The sequence below is a fragment of the Canis lupus genome, chromosome 36 (assembly GCF_048164855.1).
Source record: "Canis lupus baileyi chromosome 36, mCanLup2.hap1, whole genome shotgun sequence".
NCBI lineage: Eukaryota > Metazoa > Chordata > Mammalia > Carnivora > Canidae > Canis > Canis lupus.
In genome coordinates this window covers 23,936,241-23,961,075 of record NC_132873.1, presented here as the reverse complement: position 1 = coordinate 23,961,075, position 24,835 = coordinate 23,936,241, and the positions used below count along the sequence as shown (strand labels likewise).

Here is a 24,835-nt window from a genome sequence, read left to right as displayed (position 1 = left end):
CAGCAATGACCAACAAAGGGACCACAGTGTCACAGTTGAAGGAGTTGAGAGAAGTGTGTTGGGTGGGGGCTATGATTTAATCAATTGGAGTATCTTCTCTGAACTAATTCTGCTCTGAGAACACTTGCTGGATAAATTCTTTATATAAATCAATGCTTTGGACCAAAGAAATGAACCTAAGGATATTAATCTCCCTTTAAAGACTTCTTCAATAAATACCTGTTGAATAAATGAATGCTGAATTGTTAGTAGTTACTCATTGCCTATAAAGTTTAAAGAATGGCCTTGGAAGATTTCCATAAACTGAAGCCAATGAGATATATCTCATTCATTCGTTTAGTAAAGATGGATTGGGGATCTAGGAAGGAAGGAAGTTTTCTTGATGGAGGAGATTCAGATATGAATAGATATCTGACATACTTGGACATAACTTCTTGGGGCTACATCTGATCTTCCACTATTCATTACCACTGGGCCTACCCACCCACCCACACTTTCTTAGACACAACCCAAGTTTCTGCTACCTTGCCAAAGTTCTTTAACTTTCCTTTGTAGCACCATATGGGCAATTCTAACTCTTCCTCAAAAATTAAGTTCAAGTATAAGTTTGCCTTCTTCCTCAAGCTCGCTCCTAACCACACTCTCTCCTCCTTCTTTGACGTGAAGGAAGCTCTGTCCTCTGAACTCACCAAGAACTTGACTTGCAGCTTTGTTTTGGCATTATCTCCTCTATTACTGTTACCTCAATATTTTCTCCTCTATCTTTCAGGGAAGGACCTTTTCAACTGTACTTACAGCAGCTAGCCTAGTAATCGTTATTGAAATAAATGTCAAATAAACAGATGAACTAATGAAGTCCTTGTGACTTAAGTTGTAGATACTCTGCACAGTTGAGACTACATTTCTCAAATCCCCTTAAAAGTATGATTTCATCAATGCAAAAGCCAAATGGGTCATTTGTTCAAGATTATTCAATGCAATGAAAATGTAAAAATGCCCATAAGAAAATAAAAATGTGTTGGACTGCATATCTCATTAAAGTTTTTGAGGCAGAATCATGCACTGTCTTCAGAGAAATAAAATTTAGAGTGTGCTTCTAACCCAAGTGACACCAGTTCTTTCTAAAGTGATCTGAAGATTTGAACAGCAAATCTGTACTTTCAAGACTTCAACTGCACTCAATCCCCTAATCCTCTCGCTTCTTCGGTTGTGTACCTGCAGATCAATCCAACTGAACACCTTCTCCATCTACAGGGTCTGTGGAACTATGAGAGACTATTCTACAATCCTATGGGACTATCAGGCCATCTTAAATGGCCCTGAGGAGTTCCTTCTCTTATTCCCTCAAAAGTTGTTTCCAAACTTCTTCTCAAGCCACCTACTAATCTCCATCCCCTCCGATTTCAGCCAGGACAACAGAGCTCTCCACCCTCATGATGATAAAAATAATAAACTATATCAACAGCATTTGCTTAACACTATACTTAGGCACTTTACCTTGGAGGAATGCTCTCAGTTAATCTTCACCAGGAGCACCACTTACTGAAGTAGGCACTATTATCCCCATTCTACCAATGAGGAAACCAAAGCAGACAGAGATCAAACTACTTGATGAAGGTCACAAAATCATCAAGTGTAATACTGAGGTTATGAATTCAGGACTTGGATTTATAACCTGGATAGGACAAACTCTAAAGCCAACTGGTAAACCTATACTATGTTGACTCCCTGTTCTCCTCTTCCCTTGGGACATGGTAAAGGCAGGGAGAGGATTTTTAATAGGCTGTGTGGCTCTGTTCAGTCCACAGTTCTACAACCAGGGTCAACTAGTCTGTAGGAGAGGCGACGTGGGTATACATCTCTGAGCTTTATTAATTGCATTGACCTAACCAGCCTTAGTTCAGGTTGCCATAGCAGAATATGACACCATAGGCTGGGTGACTCAAACATTTACTCCGTACAGCTTTGGAGGTTGAGAAGTCTAAGATCAAAGTGCCAGTAAAACCCAGTGTCTGGTGAAGGTGGGCCTACCTGCTTCCTGGTTTACAGGCGACCATCTTTTCCTGACAAGGCAGAGAGTAGAAAGGGTCAGCTCTCATGTATCTTCTTATAAGGGTACTAATCCCATTTACAGGGGCTCCATCCTCGGACCTAATCACTTCCCAAAGGCTCTGTCTCCCAATACCATCATATGTTAGGAATTAGTTTCAACATAAGTTTTGGGGGATACAAGCATTTAGTCCCTAGCACAGCCTTACTGGAAAAAGGCCATTGGTTTTATACAAAAGCAAAAGAAAAGCTTCCTTCCTTTTTTCCCTTCCTCTTGATTTCCCCCAGGTTTCAGTAAATAAAGTACCATCCTAGGGGTAATTACTTCTTGCCTGTGTCATTGGCCCTCTTACTTCTATACCTCAGTAAGTACTTCCATCCCTCTTATGAGCCATGTGAGTTCCCTTACCACATTGGGAATGGAGTGGTGCCCTAGACGGTCATTTCTCAAACTTGAATACATACATAAATCACCTGAAGATCTTACTAAAACGTAGATCCTCAGGCAGTAGGTCTGGGGCGAAATCCAGCATCTGCATTTCTAAGAAACTCCAAGTGACACCCATGCTGCTGATCTCCAGCCCACAATTTTGAGTAGCAATAGCCTAGATACCTGGCACATCAACAGTTCTTCCTTGGTGATTCTGTTAGCGCTAAGTGATTTTCTTCCCCGTGTAAATGACATTCTGCTCTCGTTATCAAAACTATGCAGAGTACACAGGTGCATATTACATATTGTACATATTACACACAATGGATACCAGTTGTTAAACTTCATCAGGTTTTAAACTTTTTTGAATTTTTTGTACGTTTGATTTTCCCCATTTATGTATACCTGTTCCTGAAGTAGCAGTAAAACCGTTTCTGTATTTACTCTCGGATAGGTCATGGGCAACTTTACATACCTACACCTTACCACACTGGCTTCCTAAGGATTCAGGGAAAGAGGTTTCTCTTCCTGTAAAGAAAATCCATGTGTCCTGACTTCCACTTCTCTACACCTCACAAGAAACTCATTTACCTGCTTTCTCTTGCTCGCCAGCATCGTTTTATATAGTCTCAAATTTCTTCTGCAGTAATACTGATAGAAAACTTTCACAAAAAGTTTTAAAAAGTATGGAGGACAATTTAGCAGAATTTTAATTGCTGAATTTAGGTAGAGGATACACAGTTCATTGTACGATTCTTCCAACTTTTCTCAATATTTGAAAAAATTTTAAAGTTTAGAGTGTAAACATAGGAACAATTAACAATTTTTCCTATTTGTTTCTTCCCCGGACATATTCCAGTATATGACTTCAGATTACAACTCCTCCAGAGCTTCTTATTCACTAACTTGTTACAAACCTCCTTCCAAAAAAATGTATTAGGCCATTTTTAAAAAGTCTGTGTCCAATATGATATACAAGCATGTCCTTTCATAGTCTTTTTAGATTATAAAATAATAAATTAAGAATTCTGAAACTTTTTCTAGCATGAACCCTAGAAATGTCCCTGACCTACACTCTCTAGTTTACTTACTCCCTCCTGCCTATAAACCTTGACTGCCTTGCAAACCTAAATTCTCCTATCAGATCACCTTAAATTCTATGGCTTCCTATCCTTTTTTTTTTTTTTTAAAGGGGGGAATCTGCATGCCCTGGCTGCCCTCTTATTCCTGCCAGATCACATACCTCACCTCCTACAGATAACAACCAAGGGTTGAAACAACTGCATTCCAAGTGGAACAATGAGCCACTGGCACTCTCCCCGTACTACACACGGGACTCCAGCTGGCCCACAAGATTCTGAGGACCAGAGAAATCAGTCAGCATCTTCTATGCTTTCAGCTTGCTTTCCCCAAGACTGATGTGGCACTTTCTCAAGGTAGGTGTTTAAGTATTTGTGAAATAGTATTTCTAGTTACTTCCTAGGCAAATGCTGCCTAAAATGAAATGCTTTTTATTTTATCAGACAGAAGTCCTGCCTAAACAAGTCTCAATGGTTATCAACCTAGGGAAATTTTGCCCTCCAAAGGATATGAGGCACAATCTAGACATTTTGGTCACAACTGGGGTGTGTGCTGCTGGCATCTAGTGGGTTGAAGTCAGGGATGCTGCTCAGCACCCTACAATGCTCACGACATTGTCGCACAACAAAAAGGTTATCTAACCCTAAATATCAATAATGCCAAGGTTGAAGACCCTGTAATAGCTATAGTTTCTACTTCTTTTACCCTATAGGATTTAAGGGGCACTAAGAAACCAAAAAATTAAACAATTAAACCTATATGGCTGCCAGCTGCCTTTTCTAGTTGATTTAAAGTTCTTTGGTTTTTCAGTATTAAATTTGTCTGGAAAACCACCCAAAGAGCTCATTATTTAAATAGCACAACTACAACAATGTAGTACAATAACAATACAGTCAACTAATATTAAAAACTGGTCTAAGACTTTAGATATAATAAGTTTTATTCATCTGGTGGTACTTGATGCTCACAGGGCACCGTACAACAAATTTTAAAAATACAATATGAAAAAATTGAACAGCCAAAGAGATCAATTCCATTAGAGGGCCCACAGAAAAACCAACAAAAGCCCACAGAAAACCCACCCATTGTCACCCCTTAAGAACATTTTCTTCCTGCTTAAGTTTGGCTTTAAGAAACACCAAAAGAAAGTGCGAAAGAAAAAGTCTTTTGAAAGATAGTTAAAACTTCACATAGCGTCTTTCACACGGGTATGTCACAAAATGCTTTCCTGATTCAATAATAAGCATATAAGATTATTCATATGTCTATGAACCTCTATTTGGTCCCATCCTTTAAGGTCATAGCCTTATTTCCCTAACCTGTCTTCAAATTATTTGTTCAGTAAAAGTCATGTAAGGCAGTCTCCTTTGCTCCACATTGCCACTACAAAGCAGATATATTTTCCATAAATAGCCAGGGCCCAAGCAAACTGAAGTTACCCAAGTACTTGAAGGAAAAATACAACTAGTTTTTCCAAGACTGGTTTAAAACTAAATTTTGGCTCTGAAACCTGTTTTCAATTTTCATGATTAGAAATTACTGAAGGTCATTTGACATTACAGGGAACAGCAAGATGTAGTTACATGGGGATTATTACAAAAACTTCAAGAATAAAAAGATGATTTGGGAAATTTTAGTATACATTGACATGTTGTCACAAAGTTTTGTTACACAAGGAACAATAAAGAGTTACAAATTCTGCCTAAAGTTAGCTAATATTAGCTCAGTATTAATTTTGTAAAAGCCAATTACAAAGGTTGTCACGTAAGCCTCCAAAACAGGAAGCCTTAAGTGTTAACAGTTGGAGGAACAAACCTCCTCGTCCCAGTGGAACAATTTTACTTACGTTGGCAGAGTCATCCCATGCTGACCCTGCTGCAGAATCTCATTTCCCATTAGAGTTCACCAAAGTACTTACTGAAGGAGACAAAACTGCTATGAGTAGTAAAAGGACTAAAACGAAGACATTTTTGGTCAGAAAATTAGGAAAAACTGAAAATATATTTAAGGTCATTGCCAAAACATAGTTAAGTACTGCCTTAATGCTTGGTTCCTCTAGAATTAAAGTTTCAATGTATGCTTGACACCTATAGATTTAAGCAAACCCAGACATTTTAGCTGCTGCCATTGTGTAATAACATAGTACATAAGTAATATTTAACTGGATGCATCTCCTCTTTTCCATTATACTGCATTTCTTAAGGGCAAGGGGCAGGTCAAAAGCACCTTTGCATCCCCTACACTAAGCACAGTGGCTGGTATACAGTAGGTGTTCAACAAGTATTTACTGAATACATTGTTGAGTAGTGGCTTATGACATGGGAAAGAGCCCAAAGATTGTCTTATTCTATTAGCAATACTTAGGTAGAAAGCAGTTTTAAAGTAGAAACCTTCCCCAGTTTTTAAACACAGATTCAAGAGTTAGAATTTGAATCACTTCTCTTAAACATGTTCATAAAGCATTTTGAGAAATCAAGAGATGAAAGGCGCTATGTAAGTACAAAATAGTATATTATGCAAGACAGATTAGCAAAGGTGCTATATTTTCTATGGTGATGGAACGGTTGTGCTAGTTTGAGGTGAATACCCCAAAGCTACTCTTCTTAATGTCATTATCAACAAACAATGGAATTTGACAAAGATGCCATCACTTTATATAGTTTATATTCTGCTAACTACTTTCTATAAACCAGGTAACAGAAAATAAAATTAAGCCACTTATTCTACACAAACCAATACTTTATCAAAGTTCCGCATTTTACAAGTCATGTTCAAAAAACACACACAAGTTAGCATTTTGTACACAAATGTTTATTTCTCAATTAAACATTCCCTTTAAACACAAGGAATGAATTCTAAATTTTCATAAAGATGAATTAAAAATGAAATCCCTCCAGTATAGTGTGTGTAATCACTGTGTTCTTGGTCACTACTGGCGTTTACTGTTTAACATCAAAAACAAAGACAGGTTATTTAAAAATCATGCTACTGATTTCTAGCTCTTCTTCTATGACCAGTTCTACACTGATCTGCAATGTTTAAAAGTTTACATCACCAAATCGAAGCAAGTTTAAGGTGAAACAGCTGTGCATTAAACACAAAATAAACAATAAAGTTATAAGATATAGTCAAGTTCGTAACGAATATAGGTGTTCTTATCATCATTGTAGATTCTTGGGTAATGTGCTATGAGCGCATCCTGTGAACCAATGTAGATGGAGTTGTAAATTTTCCAATACACGTCTCTGACTTTCCGGGCCGGGTGAAACAAACCCTAAAATAATTAAAAACTATATATTATTTCAATTTTCAATAACATACAGAACCTTAGCACAACCCACAAAAAGCCCACAAAGGTATGATTCCAAACATTTTCCCTTAAGAGAAAAAAAAACAAAAAACAAAACCCTAAAAAATGTACAAAACTGCCACAAGCAAAGACAAATGTAATCTCTCCTCCCCCTATAACTGTTTTCCTATATGGTACAAAATACTCTACTGATAATTAGGAACAGTGACTTAATTCAACTGAATTTTTTTTTTCCCCCACTGAGTAACCCTTTAAAAATCTTAACCTTACCTGTAAACAATACTGCAACATTCTACAGGGTCCAATAGCAACTCTCAGGCCCTCCAGGGCTCCCATAACTGCCTGAATTACATGGGGAGATGTCTCAAACACATTGGGCCATACATAGTTCAACAAGTGATTCAGTGAATCTTCACAACCAAATCCATAAACCCCAAGTGACATGTGTTGCACCACCGCACTAGCCGTCTGCCTGTGTACAAGATCCCTATAATGGGGTGGGGAAAAAAAGCTCTATGTTAAGATATAGTCTTAGTTTTACAAATATTTGCCTGCCCTAATTAGAAACTAAATTACAAATTCAGCGCAGTCACTTCATACTTCATGTATCCGATATAGAATGCCTTTAGAATGACAGGATTCTAACGAGAACGTTAATGACTCAAACCTCACTGTGGTTCCAAGATAAACCGTATTTCCTAATTAACCTTTGAAAGAAATTTGAGCAAGAGAGCCATGTGCAGCATACATTTTAGTATGCTACTAAAGAGAAAATACATGACTCTTCAACATGAATAACAGTCATATCTCATTTTAAATTCTATAATTTAATAGATTTGAAAGTAATTCAATACTGGTATATAAGAGGTAACTAAAATTAAATCCTTTCCCTTAAAAATTTTAAGTTTCATCCAAAAATGCAATTTGGAGAGAAGGACCAAAAATTTTTTCAAACATACATAATAAGAATTTTATCATCTACCACGTTGACCGAACTTATGACAGATCATGGAGTTATTTATTCTACAATTACTTAACTGAGTACAAGCATCAGATAACAAGTTTATGGTGGGTATAAGAACAAGTTCACACTTTGACTTCAAAGGTAGTAACAATACCTTAAAGGTTTAAGAAAAAAAACACTGAACTTACTAGTATCTTTATTTCTTCTCATTTTCACTATAATAATGCTTCATCTATTAGACCTCATTGCAAAGCAGTATTCCTCATTAATAAATTTCCCAAATATTCTTTTCATTTAGTAATTTTCGATGAGTCGACATCAACTTAGTAGTACACAGAATATAATTTTTAACTTCAGGTCACATACTTCAAAGGCTACACTATGATGTTTGGGCACACCTCACTAAGGAATCAGAACAATTTCCTGATATACTGGGCCCCATGTGGCCAATTTTTACAGAGAATGATTCTTGTTCTGTGCCTTGGACTTATACCTTGTGGTAACTTGCTGAGTCCTATTAAGTCTCCCTTTTGGAAGGTCATGAATGAGTAACTTTAATCTGTACACAAAAGTAAATGAACTGGCTCTAATTTGAATAGTTTATCTTTCCTGAAAAATAAAGAACCCAAACAGTCATTTCCATTACTACTTGGACCTTGACCTTTCGTACATTCTTAATTACTTTTGTGTTTAAAGCTGTATGTCAGTCTAGACGGTTAGAGGCACCAGGAATCTGACAAACAATTCAAGCAGTAGTACTGCGTCAGTAACCACGGTCTCCACAACTGGGGGCCTAAACTGGAAACAGCGTGGCTATGTTCAGTAGTTCAAAGGACTACTGGAAATCTTTGCTTCGCATCCAATAAATAACACAAAGCTAAAAAGATCAGGTCTCTTTGCCACACCAATAAGCTCATGCTCATCACTTCCTCTAATTTTATTTATATCTGACTTTAATTTTTAAAACAAAAGTTTATCGATTACTGCTTTTCAAAATGTATTTGGTCTAAAGATATGAAAGAATAAGGGTTAAAAAGGGGAGGGGGCACTTGGATGAGAAAATGTGGGGAACCGCAATAACATTTAGATTATTTAAAAAATAATCATACTCAGTTTTCATAAAAATCCAGGCTAGTATTCCCCTTAACTGCACCATAATAAGTAGGTCATATAATAATTATTCCAATAAGTGCTAACATAAAGGAAGAATGAAAACTACTTTCTTGCATTGAATTTGGGTCACTTACCTATCCATTAAAGCATCTTCAAGTAATGGTGTTACAGCATATATGTAGTCCTTTCCCATTTCACCAATATATTCAAACAAGAAGGAAAGTGATTTTAACACTCCATTTTGAACATTCAGCTCAGGAACTCTGTATTCATTCATTAAGGCAGGTAGTACCGTGAAGGGTGAACATGTTTCGGCGACAATAGCTATTGCTACAGTGGTACAAACTCTGTTCTGCCTTTCCTGAACTTTGAGGTTGTTTAAAAGTGTAGCCAATACATCATGAGGGCTGCAAAAAAGCAGTATGTCAGCAAACTGTCAGATTAAGTATCAAATCTTTTTTTGGAAAGAAAAAAAAAACGCAAAGGAAAAACTGTACATTAAACAATTACTGGGAACTTTGTAATTTTATGATAAAATATAATACTCTAAAGTAATTTGGCACTGGCATTTGTTTCTACTGAAGAACGTCATTTATTTTTTTTAAGATTTTATTTATTTATTCATGAGAGACAGAGAGAGAGAGAGGCAGAGACAGGCAGAGGGAGGAGAAGCAGGCTCCATGGCAAGGAGCCTGATGAGGGACTCGATCTCAGGAATCCAGGATCAGGCCCTGAGCCAAAGGCAGACGCTCAACCACTAAGCCACCCAGGCATCCCAATAATTTCATTTAAATTAAAAAATCTTTTGAAGAAAAAAATTTAATGGGTTCATATTTTTTAAATGTGTTTTACTTAAGATTTTGAGAGAGAGAGAGAGAGAGAGAGAGAGAGAAAGAGAGCGCACGCACAGATTGGGGGGAGAGGGGGAAACAAGGAGAAGCAGGTTCCCGCTGAGCTCCCAGCTGAGCCAAGAGCCTGATGTGCGGGTCAATTCCAAGACCCTGAGATCATGACCTGAGCCAAAGCAGATGCTTAACCGACTAAGCCACCCAGGCGCCCGTGGATTCAGTCTTTAATGAACTTCCTAATATAAAGAAGCTTAATTAAATGTTTAGACTGAACAATTCTAGAATGGTCAAAACATGGCCAGTAGAGCTAGGCAATATCCAAACTGTGGTCTCTCATGCCCCAACACACAAGATCTACTTTCCTTATCTTCTCTCCCATATACCTTATTACATACGTATACTTCTTCCAGAATTTATTTTACCACAAACTTGGAAAGACACGGGAGCTAAAAAAAAAACATAAAAGCTACTCACTGCAAATGTCTTGAATATATCACTGCTGAAATAATTACTGCTACCAAAAAGAGGGTGAAGGGGTGAGGACTCTAATTAAGCTGACTTTTATTATGTTTTACCGCTTGAAAATATTGTCAAAAAAAAAAGAAAGAAAAAGAAAATATTTTGTCATTAAGCCCCATGTATACATGGTATCTCATTTTCTAAAATGACTATTTTTTTCTAGTTTGGTTCTGAGGAAGTGGAAGTAAATAACCATAGATTATCTAACAGTTACAATTTCAGTTGTTGGTGGATTCATCTTAGATAAATATTTTTAAAACACAAAGTATTGGGGTGTCTGGGTGGCTCGGTCTGTTAAGTGTCTGCCTTTGGCCCTGGTCATGCTCTCAGGATCCCAGAATCAAGCCCTGCATTGGGCTCATTGCTCACTGGGGAATCTGCTCCCTGCTCCCCCACCCACCCCCGCCCTTCCCCCAACCTCATGCTTGCACTCTCTCAGATAAAATCTGAAAACAAAATAAAACAAACACACACAAAGCATGAACATGAAACTTAAATTATGCTATTTTATTAAGAACTGGCCATAACATTTTTAAAAAATATCCTGAAAAAGACCAACAAAAATTTGGAATGATTCTAAAGATGGTACCATTTTCCTTTCTGAAAATATCTGCGGTGTGATTAAATTAAAATATAAGACTCTCCATCTAGGGGTGCCTGGGTGGCTCAGTCAATTAAGCGTCTGACTCTTGATCTCAGCTCAGGTCATGATCTCAGGGTCATGAGATTGAGCCCCAAATTTGCTTAGGACTCTCTCTCTCCCCCTCTGCCACTCCCCACCGTGCTTACTCTCTAAAAATAAATAAATAAATAAATATATATATACTTTTTTTAAAAACCTAAAGCTCTCCTATTTTAATTCAATTTGAAATTTAAGAAAACATCTCAAATATTGAAGGTCATCGGTTAAATGTGCTTTTTCTCAATTGCATTACTCATACCATGCCCTTTAGAGATTACTTAAGAAACAAGTTTTTCAACACAATGGGTTTATTACAAAGTTAAAAACATATGTATAAAAGTAAGTAATACTCACCCAATGGCCTTTGCAATGTAGCCAAATGTGTTGACTGTGGCTCTACGAATAGCTTTTTTGTGAGCTTTTAAGAGCTCCAGAAGTTCAAAGCAAATCCTCATCCATTCTCTTGCAGACACATACTCAGCTCCCCTATTTAAAAAGAAAAAAGTTAATTTGTTCCATAACAAGAAATTTTAGAAGGTAATCTTACAAAAATTCAATTCTCAAAACATGATTACCTACTCAGTTTAAGCATTAAATAAAAAAATGTTACTCTTCAGAAAGGATGGTTTAATCTTAAAACTATATTGCCACCTCTTCATTACCATCTAAATTGAAATTTCACTGAAAATTTCACTGGGTAGTCTTATCATATATACTTCTATTAACAACATTAAAGAAATGTGCAGTGAATAAAAAGTGGCTAACTGTTAAAACCAAAAGCTCACAACCAACCAAACAGCTCATAAAAATGTTTAGGTAATCTACTTACCTGTCAGCAATACGTCCAACAAGATCAATACAATTTTCTTGTACTTTTTCATGCCTGTTCTTTAAGATGGGGGTGAGTCTAGGCAGGAGATCTTTAATTGGTGGGGTCATCTTATGCATACCTATTTAATAGAAGTCAACACACTATCAATAAACTCTTGAACAATACCCTTTGTTCATTTTACCTTTTACTTAGCAATGTAATACACATGACTAGGCATATATATAAACTTACAGCTGCCTATGGAAAGAAAAAGCCCCAGATTCTGACCAGACTCAGTATTGTTTTTAACTTTTTATTAAAACTTCTGATTATGCATAGAAATGAAAGAAATTAGTGAAGTGATTTAAAGAATGATGGGATACTCAACAACAAAAAAAAGTTTTATCTGGTTCTGAAATGTATTTGTACACTCACATTTAAATATGGGGACAGTTTATGTTCCGGCCATACACAACAATATAAGCCAGAGGTAGACATGTAAATTAAAGCAAAATTTTCCAGGAAGGGCCCCCTTACCCTTTAACTGCAAAACAAACAGATCTCCAGTCTCCCTGCAATGCAGGGCATACTTGGATGGTATTTACACCTATGAAGAGAGAAAAAAGGAGGCAGCTGGCAGGGGCTCTTGCTCTAACTAGAATTGCTTGTTCTGATTCTCTCTCCATTGCTTTTCCCATGTTTCCCTGATCAACAATATGGTTTACAACTCCCTGAAAACCAGAGCCCCACAAGTGGCCAAGTAACTGATTTTTGGCAAATCAAGTATAGAAGACAGGGCTAGATTGGGGGTTATATGTAAATGCAATGGTTCAAAGATCTCCTACATTGCATAAAAACCCCTTACTAAATAAAATGAGAAAAAGTGGCTCTCACAGCCAGCTATTCTGACCTCCTGCTAGGTTATTTTGGCTCCTCTGAACCAAAGAGAAGTTACTTTCCCAACAGTCATGTTCAATTGCAATGAAAGATTAAACACAAGAGACCATTTGTTTGCTTCATCATGATGTCCTTAAATAATAAAATCTTCGCTCTCCATACCCAAGAGCATTTGTAATATACTCCTATCTTTACTTTGGGTTTGAAAACTGAATGGATAAAGAATTAGATATAAAAATGAGACCACAACTTGAAAAATTCACTTTCTCCCTGGTTATGTTACTGGAACATAATAGCCAACAGAAAAACCTGCCATAATCATTTACTAATTCAAGGTTAAATATATATTTTGTCCTAAAACTAAACTAAAACTTCAGCATTGTCTCCTCCCACCCTACCCCCCAAATACATTTCAGGTGAGAAACTATTTTTATTAGGATTCTCTATTCCATTGGACTTCAAAGTTTTTTGAGTTGTAACTATTCCCACTTCTCTTACAGTCCTAAACTTGCCCTCTTTTCTCGTTTTAAAGTACATAAATGAGTTTTAGGAAACAAGACTATTGTGACATCCTGACTTTACTCTAATTTTAAAGTGCTTAAAAAACAAAATCTCAGAAATCACTCAACTCCTAAATATAATTCTATATTTTACTTTCAACAAAAAAGTTTAAAAAACAAAACAAAAAAATTCTTACATGACCAGCAATTTCCATACCTATTACATTTACAATGGCCTTCAGTGCTCCCAGAATGCTGCCCAATACTTCAGGGTACTCTTCACCCAAATATTCATACAAAACAACACCCAAGTGCCCCATCAACTTTTCCTGTAATAATAAAAAAAAAAAAACATGTTAAAATGTTACCATTTACATGAAACTATATGGTGAGGAAATAAGAACCTCATACAAAAGTTTACCTCTTGACAAGTCTTCATGACAACAGCAGTTCGAGAGATCAAGTCAGCTGCCTGTTGCCTGACTTTTGCTGATTTGTTATTTAAACGCCACAAAACTGTACCACAGATCTGAGGCAAGTAAGGTTTGACTCGTTTGCCAAGAGCATTGACCACTGTGCCGAAGCCATTCAACATTACTGAGTCCTAAAAAAAAAAAAAAAAAAAAAAAAGCTGAGTTATATTTTTAAACTATATTCACTGAGAACTAGATAATTCCGTTTGTGATTGAATAGTTTAAAAATACTAATATAACAAAATGTAATCTAAAAACTTAAGTAAGCGTATTTCCTCAGACAACTGGAATGAGAACATGAACATTTAAAACATTTTAAATCCAATTACATTTTAGTGATAATTACTTGCTTGAAAAGTAATGTGTTTTACAAATATGAAAGTCAGCAGCAATTTGCCAAAATAATTAGTATCCTTACCTCTGTAGTCTGTTCTTGGAAAGCATAAAGAATACCATCAATCAGCTGTTCTTCAAGTTTATGATCAATATCTGCTGCTCCCAAGTTGCCCATAATTTTCTCAATTGTCTCCATCACCATTTTTCTGTACTGTTCAGCTTCATCTTTCAGATCATCCACAATTCTGGATATAATTTCTGCCGCACCTACTTTGTTTGCCAACTCCACAGTAGTATCAACTAACTAAAAAGAGAAGGAAAAAAACCTTTTAGATATATTCAGGTCTGCAAAAATGCTGAGAAGAGTTAACTCCGGTTTTAAAACCCTTAAGAGAAAGGTGACCAAAAAACATAAATGTGAGTAGAAGTCAAAGTGATTTAAGGTTAGACTGTAATCATGTATTCCTAGCCAGATTAAGCATTTCATTTAACTGACAAAGACATTAATTCATAGTTGGGTATTTATCCTAGGATGCAAAATCAAAACGAAGTTAAATGGTTGACTAAAATCAATTTCCTTTCACAATCAGGCACATACTATGAGGTAACCAGGAAAAAAATAATACGTTAACATTTATTCACTCTGACTGAAGAATTAGTTGAAAGCATTTTTTAAAAATATTTTTTAGGGACGCCTGGGTGGCTCAGCGGTTGAGCATCTGCCTTTGGCTCGGGACGTGATCCTGGGATCCTGGGGTCCGGGATCCAGTCCTGCATCAGGCACCCTGCATAGAGTCTGCTTCTCCCTCTGCCTGTGTGTGTGTGTCTCTCATGAATAAAGAAATCTTTAAATAAATAAATAAATAAATACATACATACATACATACCCTTTTTAAAAAGTGGGGTCCATGACCAATGTGGGACTTGAACTCACAACTCTGAGATCAAGAGTCACATGCTCTACTCACTGAACCAGCCAGGCACCCCTTGAAAATATTTTTTACAATAAAAGTTTACCTGTCGGTAATTTCTTCTGTCCAAAGCCATTCTGTGTTGCCAGAAGTGTTTAAAAAAAGGAGGAAGAATCTCTGTTTTAATGTAGTTTGCTTCTACACCATCTGTTCCACAACACTGCTTCACCACCTAAAAGGTTAAAAAATAATAGTAAAATTGGCCTTGTAACACACAATAGTTGTTTTAACATTAACATTCTCTTTGAACCATGAAACACACCCAATTTACAGAAACAAATACGGGACAAAAATTTGAAACAATTACCTTCAGCACAATTTTCTTCATTTCTTCATCAGGAGATTGAAATTCTCGAATAAGGATTAACATCACTTCTCTAGTATAGTAGTTGGCATATTCTGCATCCATAAGAGGAATAAGATACCCAATAGCCTTTAAGAAAGCAGCCAAACCCTATTTTAAAATAAAAAATACATATAATTAATAAATTAGATTTAAGTTGCCTTAACTTCAGTGAAGAAAAATCAAAAGAAAAATAAAATCTATTTAGTTAACCAACCTTTCCTCTGTGTTGGCGGATACCCTTCCACAGAGGCTTTAACACAGAATCAAAAGATTCGATACCATATGGAGTTGCTGCTTCAGCCAAGGCAGCAATGGCCAAAGCGCTAATGGTCCGAACTTTCTGTTGCTCATCCACAAGACCTAGAAAACCAAACAAGGGTTGTAACTATTAAGTGATAACATTTCGTAATTTCCACAACCTCATCATTTAATCAAACTGCAGAAATCTGTTCACATTAGTCAAAATGAGGCAAAAGCCAGTGTGAATCACAGCCTCTAATTTAGATGTTACAAATCCCATCATAAACTATGTGTTCATGTAGTTGAAGCCCTTCCATTTATCTCTACAAATCAGTAGCCCAAATTTCTGGATACCTGTCTTATAAAAAGATAGACAAAGTTGTATTACAACTCACCATGTTCGATGATTTCAACTAAACTTCTGAGATGTGGCAAGATGGCACAGCCCATAAGAATAGCTATCTGCTGTACAATCTTAATACCAGTGTGTCTCGCTTGCCAGGACTTCTTGCTTTTACACACGGCTTTTAAGAAGGGCAACAATGAAGGAATGCCCAGGGCAGAGGCTACAACAGCAAAAGCTCTAGCTGTCGTGTTACGGACATACTCATCCATGTTATCTATATCAGGTCTCATGGTAGAAATCATAGTAGCCAGACCAGCAGCCTAAAAAGTCAAAAAAAAAGAACAGTCATCAGTTGATAACATTAACTCTGAATTCTTTCTATACCCAAACAATCCCATTGTTGGATATAAAAGTTTCTTCTCTAGAAATATAATGTAATGTAAATACCTTTGCCAAATTAGAAATAATCTCTCGACCTTCCACTCTAGCATAGTAATCTTCATCAATCAACAATGGTTCAATGACCACAAGGATCTGAAAAAGAAAAAGAGCTACATTTTCACATCAATTACTAATGGCATACTCGTAACAAAATTAAATATAGAAAAAAATTACAGGGCATTTATGTTACTTAACACACAAGCATACAAAACATATTTTTACCAGGAAATTTATAATTACCAGGGTACTTTGTTAATCAAGGGACAAATTAAAAATTTTAATGATGCAATCTCAAGATATATAAAAACTGGGGAGAACTATTAATCATATAGGCTAACAGTCAACATTTTAAAAGATAGTAACTGTATACATCAACCTTCATTTTACAATTCTAAACCATTATTACCACCAGCAAAAAGATGGGTCCTTAACAATAAATGGTATGCTTCAGATACACATCTTTTCTCATCCTAGTGTAATACCAATAAAAAGAAATGAAAGAAAAAATGATTAATATGATCCCATTAAGGTAAAGATGACATAAAGTTCCTTCTACATGTACATTTGTATATGTATGATGTATGTTTGTGCAAAGAAAAGGGTCTAAGACGACATGTAAATTTAGTTTTGGTTAACTCAGTGTCTTGCAGGACGGTGAAATTTCCCTTTTTACTGTGAATGCATACATCAGCTATTACTTTTGCAGAATTTTAAAAATTTCACAAATAAGCTGGTTTTAAAAATCCATGAATTCCTTTTATGTTATAAAATATTCAACCAGTAATAACACTATTTGAGGAAAACAACCAACCTTGTGCACATATGGTCGAACTAAGTCATCAAGTTTGTATAATATTCGATCAATAACTTTCACAAGTAAATGACGCTCTTGATCCTCCAGTGTAGGAGACATCAGGAGTGGAAGAATCTGATTAAACAAAGGACCAGCTCCAAATTCACGAGCTTTATCAGTAATCTGACGCAATGCAGCCTGGGGGATAAAAAGAGTAAGAGGTGTTCCTTTAGAATTAAAAGCATTCTGAACAAGCAAATTACTCCATGATTTTCTATGACTTAATTTTTTAGTGTAAGTTTCACAGACATCATACACATAGTAGCATGAGTACATTCCCATCAAATTACTCTGAAGTTTGAACTCCTGTGACTGAAGTTCGATGTTTTCAGTTAATTCATAAAAAGGATAATTTGGTAAAGAATAGAGCCACAGGTTACAATAAAAAACTCCTTAACGTCTGCTAAAGAACTGCCCATCTTCAAATTACATGTATTAATGTAATTCCTCACATAATTCCACTAATTACCTTAGTGTCTTCAGCATGTTTTAAAGGTCCTGAGAACAAAAAGGAGAATCTCATTTTTCAACATCCTTATTAGCATATAATTGATCAAAAAGCTAAATCTCTCATACCACATGCCTTTCTTTCTCTTATACTATGACCTTGATAAAGATGAAGAGGTTAATTTTAAATTTCTAAACATAAAATTATAGTGAACCTAATGATTTAGTGAACTGGTACTTACCTTTCTCATTGGAGGTGTTCCATTCTTAATTTTTAAAAGCAGCTTCATTATTTTTCTCTCTTTTTGCTCTTCTGGACTAAGTGTTGATTCATCAACATCAACCTAATAGTGAAAAGAAAGAAAATGCGAAGGTAGATTAAGATCTTGCGATTTGTAAGTCCTAAATAAAAAGTAGTATTTTAATTCTATTACACTTACCAAAAGCTTATCAAAGTACTGAATATCATCAGGTTTTAAAAATGGGAGATTTCCGGATGGTTGGTCATTAACACTTTTCATAGTTCTATCTTCAGTTTGCATGTGGAAACCGGTCATGCCACCCAAAGGTGTTGGAGTTGCTGTCAGCTTTCGAGCTGGAGTTCTAATAGGAACATAACCAGCTGGAGGAGGAAGTACCTAATACAGGTAAAAGATAGTTTAGGATTGTCTTGACTTTATAAAGTAGTAACATAATGAATAGTACTTGCACTTAAAACATCTTACAGTTTATTAGCTAGAAGCTTTTTGCTTGGAAACAAGAATTAATATTGATCCCATCTTTCTACCTTGTATTTAAAATCTGTATGACACCATTCATATTTCTCATCTGCTAATTAAATATATTAGGAATGTGGGAAAATGAGGATACCTGAGGCAGGCTTATAAAATTCTAATCACTTTCAAACATTAACCCATATAAACATGTTGGTGAGCCAGTATATCATAAACGAAGTAAACTCACAAAATGCAAATAAAGGGTTAATTTTAATAAAATGAAAAACCATTCACATTAATCTCTGCACTTTTATAAAAAGCAAAAAATCGTAATATTTAAGTTGCTTGACAAAAATGAGTTAAATGCATAAAACTAAATGCATAAAAACCAAAAGTAAAATATTTACCAAAGCCCTATAAAATATGACATTTGATTAAACCAAAAACTTCACCTAAGATTCACTTGGACTTTTCTCTCCTATTGATATTAAGGAAATCAATGACTGCAACTGAGAAGACACTCAGTCAACAGTAAGTTGTAGAGTGTCTATACCCACATTTTATGGAGGCTATAAGTTTATAGCAGAAATTCATGCATACTTAAAACATTCTGATATAAACCTAATAAGGAGAAAATCATATATATACAAACTCAAAAAAGCAGCAGACACTGGCAGGCAACATAAGGCTCTGTAAAGGCCATCTAGACGTCATAGGTTCCAGCCCTATGACCACAGGCTACCTTTAGATCAGCAAATGGTTCCTGAGTCCCAGGTAGAAAATTGAAAACCAACTTCAACTTGCTATCATTGAGAGTATTTTCTGTGTTCATTTGCAACCCATGAACTTAAGTATACAAAATCTTGTGAGGCACAAAGTAAATGATGATCTAATGTGAGCTTAATCCTGGGACTGTTGATAAACTAAAGCAGCGAGCTATTCCATACCACCAAGGCAGCAGTTCTTAAAGTATGGTCCCAGAAGTCCTTGAAATTTCTCACTTTCCAAAAGTGATAAAAGCTTCATATCATTCATTTTTTTTCATCTCTTACTTTTTGGAACTGAAATATACTTGGAAACAGCTAAAAGAATGGAATAGCTGTAGTAAATTTGGGCAAGGCCAATATGAACTTGACCAAATAACTTTTTCAAAAAACATTTAAATAAAATTCACATCCTAAATATCACCACCCTGATATTCATTATTACCTTATATCCTTCTGGGAACATAGCATCTAATTCTTCATCAGAAAGGGGGCGGTTTCTCTCATCAATTTCTCTTTCCCACCGCCACGCCTGAAGCTGTTCAGGAGTCATACTCATTATGTGACCTACCAAAAGAGGAAATTTCTGTAAAAATCCATAGTGCAAATCTTTATCATTACATAGGTCCTTGGGATATAAAATAGTTAATATCAATTATAATGGCTTTGTATTATAAATGCAAATCAAAGCTTTTTATAATCCATCATTCTTGCTAAAAATTGTTGTTAATAGCACACAGAATACCAGAGAGAAAAAAGAAACCAAAATATTTCTAGGAAAAGAATTCTTTCTAATGGGAGATTTCCTACCTGGAGTAGGGGTAGCCATGTTCATGGCTGGTGTGCCAATTGGTGTCTTTCCAGGGGTCAGAACAGGTGTGCTTCCACCCATCTGACTAGCTGGTGTTTCATCCCAACGTGACTTTCTTTTACTGGCTCCCGGAGTTGGTGTTTCACCAATTGAGTCTCCACCTCGGTCTGTTCGAGGAGTCTCAGCCCATCCACTTCCATGCCCAGGAGTATCTTAAAAAAAAAAAAAAAAAAAAAAAAAAAAGTAAAGAAATATAAAACTTTAACCACGGTCAAAAAAATTACTGCTTATTCTCAAAGAGCTAACGTGTTAAAACTGGTCAAGTTCAAGAACAGGATATTCTTAAAATGGAGACCCATTTAAAGAGTTAACCTTCATTTCATATTTATCCTGGTTTTTTCTTTTTTTCCCGCTGACTACAAAAACGTAGTAACCACTAAGGAATAGGAAAACAGTATTTTTTAACCAGGCATAATCTCACAACCCAGAGAGAGCCACTTCATGTGTCTTGAGCTACTTCTGATTTCTCGGTATAGTCAAGATTATTCTGCATGTACAACTCTAAACTGCTTCTTTCATCCACATGTTAAGCACTCTCTCATATCATTAAAAATTCTTTTTAAAATTTTAATATAACACATGTACTATGAAGTCTTAACTTGTCACAACTAATCTCATAAAGAATTAACAAAAAGTAGCTTTAAATAGTTTACACAAAAAAATAAAGAGATTCAGGCAAATTTATACCAAAAAACAGAGATTACGAGGGGCTAGGAGGAAGAGGAAATGGGGAGTTGTTTAATGGATACAGTTTCTGTTCAGGATGATGAAAAGTTCTAGAAATGATTAGTGGTAATGGTGAATGTACTTAACACTGTGAATGTATTTAACACCACTGAACTGTACAGTTAAGATGGTTAAAATAGTAAATTTTATGTTTTCAAGAAGGCAAAAGAATTAGGTATATGGTCTCCTTAGTTCTTTATCCCCAAAGTGGCTGATAATTTACCCTTCTACCCAGGACTAGAGCTGTGAACAGATTTCCTCTATAAACATACCACTCATCAAATCAATATTTTACCCCAACACACACGAAGATTCCCCTAGATGTACCTCTTTCTGTTTTGGGGGTCTCATCCCATCTGTTTTTACGAGCACTGGAAGTTGCGCCTCCGTGGCCTGGTGTTGCATGGCCTGGTGTATCCCCACGTCCAGGAGTAGCAGCTCCCGCTGGTGTGTGACTAGGTGTAGGATCCCATATTTTTGAGCCTGGGGTTGCTCCAGGAGTCTCACTTCCCTTTGCACGACCTGGTGTCTCATCCCATCTTAAGGAAGGGGTATGTCCAGGGGTCTTAACAAAGCAAAAAGAACTTTATTTCACATACCCACATAAAAAAACTAGAAAATTTCTAACAAAAAAATCGTAAACAAATGTTTTAGTCTTACTCTATACAAATGAGAGTAAATTACTCTGCTTAAGAGATACCTGCTTTATAGCAAGTATGTTTGGCTAAAAACAATGTAAAGTTTTAAAAAGCCCTAGCTTAAAAAAAAAATACACACAATGTATTTTTAATGCGAGTCTTGGATACACCACTATTTTTGAGAAAAATCACTAAGCCTTCTCTGTCTAGATCTACAATCAAAAAATTTCAGCTTTATTTTTTTTTTTCAGCTTTAATTATATCAATACTTCCCAAACTGGGCTTAGAGACATCTATCTATGAGTTCTAAGAAACACTATTTTTGTGGTTTTATTCAATTTTGTGTGCATATTTAACTAATGTAAGTATATTTTGGATCACCTGGGAAATTATAGCTAGATACTGCCACATGATTTCAATCCCCGAAATTTGCAATCACATTTGAAATACTATTCTAACTGATGCTGACAAGATTAATGAAGAAAAGATTAGAGGTAGAGTAATCACAGCTTCCATTTTAGTTCAGAGACCAGGAAAATCACCTCAAGGAGTAGGTGATTCAAGGCATTAGATAGCCCATGATAGAAGAACCTGCATAGTGCAAGACACTATACTATCAAAGTAATAGGTGCTTTAGCATAAGCCAAAACAAAATTTGTATTTAAGATGTGTAAGTATTCCATATGTTTTGTAATATACTTTTATATATTTAAAGTTGGATGCTCTATCCAACCTAAGAATTTACACTTGTAGATTTGCATAAATACCATAACAAATTAAGGCTAAAAGTACTTTTCTCCTTTAAAAAAATTCTATGTGTCACTCAGGGTTGAGAAATTGTCCATTAGGTGAGTAAAGCACATAAATCACTCAAAACTTCATTTTTGGCAACTGCTCCTCCTGCTGATTAGGTAGAAAATAAACTCTTTCTACTATCCACTGTAATTCCCATAGTACTGATTAGGATGGAACTGTGTTAAGTGACCAGAATGAAAGAAAACATCATCTGATTCTATACAGTTTTTATAAGACACACAATCAATTCTTGTGTCTAGTTTTCAGGGATCCCTGGGTGGCGCAGCGGTTTGGCGCCTGCCTTTGGCCCAGGGCGCGATCCTGGAGACCCGGGATCGAATCCCACATCAGGCTCCCGGTGCATGGAGCCTGCTTCTCCCTCTGCCTGTGTCTCTGCCTCTCTCTCTCTCTCTGTGACTATCATAAATAAATAAAAAAAAAATAAAAATAAATAAAAAATAAAAAATTGTTTTCATGAGCACGCAATTAAACAGAGAGGTTTCTCTTTCCTGGTTTTTAAAATTAGCATTATTAACTACAGAATTAAATTTAATGATTTTTAAAAATATTTTATTTATTTATTCACAAGAAACACAAGAGAGACAGAGACATTGGCAGAGGGAGAAGCAGCCTTCCTACAAGGACCCTGAGATCACACCCTGAACGAAAGGCAGATGCTCAATCGCTGAGTCACCCAGGTGTCCCAAATTTAGTAATAATTTATATTCTATAGAACCAAATCCTCTCATAGATCAGCAAGCATATGGGAACTCCTCAGGCTCTATCTTAAACTGAAGTCTTCGGAAATTATTAGGTTTACTATAACCCACTTCAGGGTTTGGGAAAATACTGCCATGGTCTGTAAATAAAACTACAGTAGTCTATGCTAGAATACTGACTTAGGAGGTACCTGGCTGGCTCAGTCAAAAGAGCATGCAACTCTTGATCCTGAGGTCATGAGTTTGAGCCCAGTGTAGAGATTACTAAAATAAATAAATACACTTAAAAAAATAGTGATTTAGACTAGAGTGGTAGAGACTGAGGCCATGAAAAGTGGTTAGATCCTGAATATATTTAAAGGTGGGGCCAAGAAAATTTATGGATAAGATTTGGGATAAGAGACTAAGATGGGATAAGAGAATGGATGACACTGCTAGGACTCTTTAAGAATCTGGCTTGAGCCGACAGACATGGGAAAAGACTGGAAGGGGTGAGTGGATAGAGAAAATCAGTTAATTTTATTTTAGAAAAATCTGTTTTGAAATGCCTATTAAACATCCAAGTAAGGGGATCCCGGGGTGGCTCAGTGGTTTGGCACCTGCCTTCACCCCAGAGCGTGATCCTGGAGACCCGGGATCGAGTCCCACATCGGGCTCCCTCCATGGAGCCTGCTTCTCCCTCTGCCTGTGTCTCTGCCTCTCTCTGTGTGTCTCTCATGAATAAATAAATAAAATATTAAAAAAAAAAAAATCCAAGTAAAATTGTCAGGCCTGAGAACAGAAGAGATGTAGGGGACAGACTTCTATATCTGGGAGCAGTCTTATAGAGATGGTATATGAAGACAAGAATGAGATCCTAAGGAGTGCATTTAGATGGAAAAGAAGTCCAGGGATTGAACACTAGAAAACCCCAAAGTTAAAGGAAGCTGAGGAAGATCCAGCAAATAAGACTGAGGAACAAGAGTCAGTGAGGAGAGTTTTAGGAGATCAGGAGAGACTGAAGTCCAGAACCTAAAAAGGAAATCAAGTAAGGGCAAATGCCACTGATACATATATATAAAAAATAGGATGTATGATAGGATGATACAGGATATGAGGATTGAGACTTGACCTTTGGATTTACCAAAAGGAGGTCAAGTGACCTTATTAAGAGATGGTTTCGTGGAGTGACAGAAGCAAAAGATTAGATAAGTAGAGACTGCAGGTCTCTACAATTCATGAATTATAATTCATGAATTCTACAATTCATTCAAAGCATTTTGCAGTGAAGAGAAAGAAGTGGAATGGTAGCTAGAAGGGGCTGTGAGGATCAAGGGATGGCTTCCTGCAGTTTTTTGTTTTTTAAAGAGGAAAATGGGTACATTGTGTTTGCTAATAATAACCTTGATACAGAGAAAAAGTTGACATTACACAAGTCTCTGAGGAGAAACAAGGGATGAAAAATAGTATATTAGCAGAAGTTGTTCACCTGTATGGACAAGTCAGAAAGAAACAAGTAAAGGAGAATAAACAGGCATACTGGTAGATTTCATAGTAGGAATACAGATTATTATTTTTATTGTTTCTACTTTGGAAAGGAAAAACAGGAAACAAAGTCACCAACTAAAAAGCTGTTGAGATATTCCTTTGTTTTTGTTTTGTTTTGTTTTTTTCTGGTTTTTTTAGGGGGTATTCATTTAAAATTTTCTCTGGAGGGGGACAGAGAATTAACTGCTTATAGTCTGCTCAAGGTAATGAAAAAGTTTTGAAATTAGTAGAGATAGCTGTACAACATTGTAAAATTAATGTCACTAAATCGTACACTTAAAATGGTTATGGGGCAAATTTTATTACTAATATCACAATATTTTAAAATTTTAATCAAACAAATGAAACAATAAAAACCCCCAAGTATGTTCTCTAGGAAAATAAACTGACCAAGGAAATGTGGTAGCACTGCCCATGTGACAC

General features: G+C 36.1%; 1 protein-coding gene across 4 annotated transcripts in view; it reads right to left on the bottom strand.

Moving 5' to 3' along the window:
• Positions 1–4,481: 4,481 nt before the first annotated feature.
• Positions 4,482–24,835, bottom strand: part of SF3B1 (splicing factor 3b subunit 1) — a 62,192-nt gene continuing 41,838 nt past the window's right edge. The window contains exons 8-27 of one of the 4 annotated variants that reach the window (XR_012024923.1): positions 21,061–21,298; positions 19,947–20,159; positions 19,582–19,703; positions 18,097–18,294; positions 17,899–18,000; positions 17,168–17,347; positions 16,363–16,449; positions 15,965–16,235; positions 15,544–15,689; positions 15,291–15,437; positions 15,030–15,155; positions 14,095–14,316; positions 13,625–13,807; positions 13,421–13,532; positions 12,344–12,413; positions 11,825–11,945; positions 11,350–11,481; positions 9,081–9,353; positions 7,140–7,356; positions 6,349–6,833 (exon numbers count right to left, since the gene is read on the bottom strand). Coding sequence is in view for 2 of the 4 variants with exons in the window: in XM_072812914.1 (XP_072669015.1) it covers positions 6,675–6,833; positions 7,140–7,356; positions 9,081–9,353; positions 11,350–11,481; positions 11,825–11,945; positions 13,421–13,532; positions 13,625–13,807; positions 14,095–14,316; positions 15,030–15,155; positions 15,291–15,437; positions 15,544–15,689; positions 15,965–16,235; positions 16,363–16,449; positions 17,168–17,347; positions 17,899–18,000; positions 18,097–18,294; positions 19,582–19,703; positions 19,947–20,159; positions 21,061–21,298 (3,249 nt within the window). In the remaining 2 variants the exon portion in view is untranslated. Of the gene's footprint in view, positions 6,834–7,139; positions 7,357–9,080; positions 9,354–10,182; positions 10,241–11,349; positions 11,482–11,824; positions 11,946–12,343; positions 12,414–13,420; positions 13,533–13,624; positions 13,808–14,094; positions 14,317–15,029; positions 15,156–15,290; positions 15,438–15,543; positions 15,690–15,964; positions 16,236–16,362; positions 16,450–17,167; positions 17,348–17,898; positions 18,001–18,096; positions 18,295–19,581; positions 19,704–19,946; positions 20,160–21,060; positions 21,299–24,835 lie in introns of those variants that run through there. The other 3 variants (XM_072812914.1, XM_072812915.1, XR_012024924.1) reach the window with 3 other exon arrangements.